Source organism: Hibiscus syriacus, unplaced genomic scaffold (genome assembly GCF_006381635.1).
Source record: "Hibiscus syriacus cultivar Baekdansim isolate YM2019G1 unplaced genomic scaffold, ASM638163v2 tig00003041_pilon, whole genome shotgun sequence".
Taxonomy (NCBI): Eukaryota; Viridiplantae; Streptophyta; class Magnoliopsida; order Malvales; family Malvaceae; genus Hibiscus; species Hibiscus syriacus.
The window spans coordinates 7,513,615-7,517,896 of record NW_024061960.1 but is presented as its reverse complement, the minus strand read 5'-3'; the positions used below and the strand labels follow the sequence as shown (position 1 = coordinate 7,517,896).

At 31.8% G+C, this 4,282-nt stretch overlaps 1 protein-coding gene across 1 annotated transcript; it reads left to right on the top strand.

The window, feature by feature from the left end:
* Nucleotides 1–2,049: 2,049 nt before the first annotated feature.
* Nucleotides 2,050–3,727, top strand: LOC120167063 (cytochrome P450 86B1-like). The gene has a single exon (XM_039176194.1). The coding sequence runs from the start codon at nucleotides 2,164–2,166 to the stop codon at nucleotides 3,715–3,717; it is 1,554 nt and encodes a 517-aa protein (XP_039032125.1). The 5' UTR covers nucleotides 2,050–2,163; the 3' UTR covers nucleotides 3,718–3,727.
* The last annotated feature ends 555 nt before the right edge of the window (nucleotides 3,728–4,282 follow it).

Here is a 4,282-nt window from a genome sequence, read left to right as displayed (position 1 = left end):
TTTATGAATATCTTTGTTTAGCATTCACAAAAATATTTACTAAAATAGTGAAATTACACCACTAGTCCTTAAATTTCATAAGTTTCACAATTTAAACTCTAAAATTCAACATATGTTCGATTTAGTCCCTACTTTTATCAATATTTAAAATGAAAAAATAACATATAAACGAGCTTATACACTAGTCGATAACCAAGCTTATGAATAAGTTAATAAACGAACTTGTTTGTGAACATAAACGAATTGAATACACATATATTCATGTCCGTTTATTTATTAAATAATTTTTTTTGTTTATACTCATTTTTTTAGCTTAATAATCGAACATATGTGAATATTATACAACCAATTCACTAATAATTCATCAAACGTTATATTCATTTACACCCTTAAGGTAAACTACGTTCTTAATCATTATACTATAAGGTCAATTTTATCAAAGGAACATGGCAGCACATGCAATCACATTACATTTAGGTTTTTTTATGAAACCAAAATGTTTGAAAGGTTACTAAATAAATAACAAAATAAAGACCATTCTTAAATCTTATTTGTAAATTTTAGAAGTTCAACAACTTTCTTTATTGGATGAGTAAGTTAATTGATATCTACTAGTGGTTGAAATTTTGTTCGCCATTTTCATGGAAAGTATGAGTATGACCCATCAATTTATAACTGTGATTCAGAGCAAAACTACGAAGATAATACAGTTAGAATTTGAAGGTGTCTTATTTTACTAATTAATTATTTCATCTGTATTATTGGTCTAATTTTATCAGAGCTCGCGGTATCAATATATGTATTTTACTGAAAATGGTAAACAATATTTCCCTCTAATAATGTTGTCAACTCAGTGACGGATCAATAGTATACTTAGAGTAGGCACATGAGCACCTTGAAGTCCGAATTTTTTTTATTAATTATTTATTTTACTGATGGTGCATATCCTGAAATTTTATTTGTATCTACTCCATATAATTTTTTTATATATTGTTGATGTATGTATGCTCATTCTCAAAAATATTTTTGTATCAACTCATCACTTTCCTATTTTCATAATGCAGTTGAAAGTATCAATTCTTTTCGTAGCCAAACAACTTCAATAGTAAAGGAAATAATTAATTGTTATATAAGTGTATTATTCTAAAAAAAATCCTAAACGTAATGTGATTATGTATTACGGATATAAATAATTAAAATATAAAATAAAGGTGAATATTCATTATAATTAACTATATATAATTATACGTTTTGTTTGTGAATAAGATAACGATATTTTTTCGTTCAACAAATGTTTTGTTAGTGAATAAGATGATGATATGTTATTAACAATACATTTAGTTTTAAATTTTTATGTTGATGTGTCATCAATCGATTCAGTGACTATATGAAGAATTATATATTATTATTATATAAATAATAATTCATAAAATAATATGAAAGAACAACACAAATTAAATATGATATATGTGTGTGTGAATAATCAAAATTTGTTTAACTCATTCATGTTCTTGGTCATTATCCTAAACATCAAACATCGAAAGACTTATTATTATCTATCATCATCTGTCACTGTCTTTACTTTTGAGAATAAAGTGTAACCCTTAATATCTTCAAGTTTATACCTCAAAATCTTAAGAATACTTCCCAAAGAAAAACACAAATTGTAAATTAGGAAAATCCTTACAAGATATATGTGTTTTCACAAATTTAACTCTCGTACTAAGAACACTATAATTAAAGATTACAACAAAAGATAAGACTAGTATTTAATAAGAAAGATGGAAGCTTTGAGTATAAATGGAAATTTTAACTAGAAGATGTTGGTGAATACTTTCTTGATGTTCTTCGACTTATGCAAAGTTTCGTTTATCCCCTTTAATGGATTATTAGTTGTTTGGAGTTATTGAAGAAGCGTTCTAGCTATTGTAGAGTATTAAAATCAAGTATTAAATGTTCAATGTTAATTTTTTTTTTATAAAAAAAAAGACAAGCACACTAGCATTTTCTAATTTCTACTTCATTTTTTTTTAAGTCCAGTTATTAATTTCTGCCATAATTTTACCCTCTTCAAAGTCAAGTTAGCTGGTTCATTGACATTAATTTACCCACCACTCCTCTCAACTGGCTTCACAATTACAAAAGCTTGTGCTGTGCCAGACTATGGAGATGACAACAATGGCGGAAATGCTAAAGTGGGTGATTTCTGGTCTGACATTTTGGGATTTCTCGATTGCTTTGTTGGGGCTATTCATTTTCAGTTGTTTGCAGCAGAGGCTCACAACAAAAGGTCCGATGCTGTGGCCGGTGCTTGGGATACTACCGACAGTCTTCTTCCACATGAACGACGTATACAACTGGGCAACCCGAGTTTTGATAGAAGCTGGAGGAACATTCCACTACAGGGGAATGTGGATGGGAGGTTCGTATGGCATCATGACAATTGACCCTTTCAACATTGAGTATATGCTCAAGACCAATTTTAATAACTTCCCTAAAGGTGAGTACTTCAAAGAGAGATTCCGAGACCTGCTCGGGGATGGGATTTTTAACTCGGATGATGAGACATGGAAGCAGCAAAGGCAACTTGCGAAGCTGAAGATGCATTCCGGTCGCTTTATAGAGCACTCCTTTAAAACCATGCAAGATATGGTGCACAAAAGGTTGTTGATTTTATTGGAAAAGCTGGCTATTTCAGGGCAGTGCTTTGATCTACAACAAGTGCTTCTTCGGTTTACATTCGATAACATTTGCACTGCAGTTATCGGCGTTGATCCTGGATGTTTGGCCCTTGATTTACCACACAATTACCTTGCGAATGCATTTGAAGATGCCATGGAACTTAGCCTGTTAAGATTCTTGATGCCACCTTTTGTATTGAAGCCATTGAAGTTCTTCCAGCTTGGAACTGAGAGACGGCTCAAGGAAGCTATAAAAGTCGTTCATGATTTTGCAGATAAAGCTGCGAGAGATCATCGTAACATGCTAGACAACCTTGGAAACTTAAACGACCAATCGGATCTCCTGTCGAGCCTTATACAGAGTGAAATCAAGCATTTTCCAGGTAATTTCTTGAGAAATTTCTGCGTGAGTTTCATCATAGCAGGTCGAGACACAACTTCGGTTGCATTAGCCTGGTTTTTCTGGCTAATACAAAAACACCCTGATGTGGAAAGCAAAATCCTGGCCGAAATCCACGATATTTTATGCCATTCTCAGTGCAATAATGACTCAAGAGTTCTCACAGAAAAGGAATTGAAAAAGATGGTTTATCTCCAAGCAGCATTATCTGAATCCCTACGGCTCTACCCACCGGTGCCGTTTGAAATGAAACAAGTCCGAGAAGACGATGTACTCCCCGATGAAACAAAGGTTAAAAAGGGTGCTCGAATCTTCCACAGCATATACTCAATGGGACGTATTGAATACATATGGGGTAAAGATTGCTTGGAGTTCAAGCCAGAGAGGTGGATCAAAGATGGGAAGTTTGTGAGTGCAAACCAGTTCAAATACGCCGTCTTTAATGCCGGTCCGAGGTTATGTTTGGGGAAGAAGTTTGCTTACACTCAGATGAAAATGGTGGCTGCTTCGATTCTTTTAAGGTACTCCATTAAGGTGGTTGAAGGTCACAGTGTTGTACCAAAGCTGACGACCACACTCTACATGAAAAATGGTTTGATGGTGACGCTCAAGACCAGGTTGGTAAACAACGCTTAGATTATACCAAAAAAAGTGAACAAATAAAGCCTAATAATAATTCATATGATTAATATAAATGGGAGATTCCGACTCGATTTGTTGTTTGCTACTCATTCTCGTGTTTAAATTTCTTTTTTTTATGTGCAGTTAATATGATGAGTTGGATTAATTACAGTTTATTTACATGAAAAGTTGTATTAGTTGTTTAGTTAATTTAATCAAAAATATAAGATTATGATATTTAATAGAAGAATATAAAGTTATAAAGAATATAAAGTTAATTTAATCAAACATATCTTATTGCAATTTTTTTTAAAAGAATAAAATCAGATTTTACTATATGTGAGATGTTTTTATCTTATTACAGAATTGATTAAATTAATCATAAAGATATGTCCTATCATACGTGTTCGATCTTAAAAATGTGATCGACATGGTATACCATTATTTTACGTGATATGCCTGATCAATACATTTTTAGCTAATTTCTTAAAACTCTGAAATTTACGTAACAAATTGATGAAATTTCAAGTGGATTAAATGATATAATAGAATGTTATTTTTTTTTAGAGGTTTTAAGTTT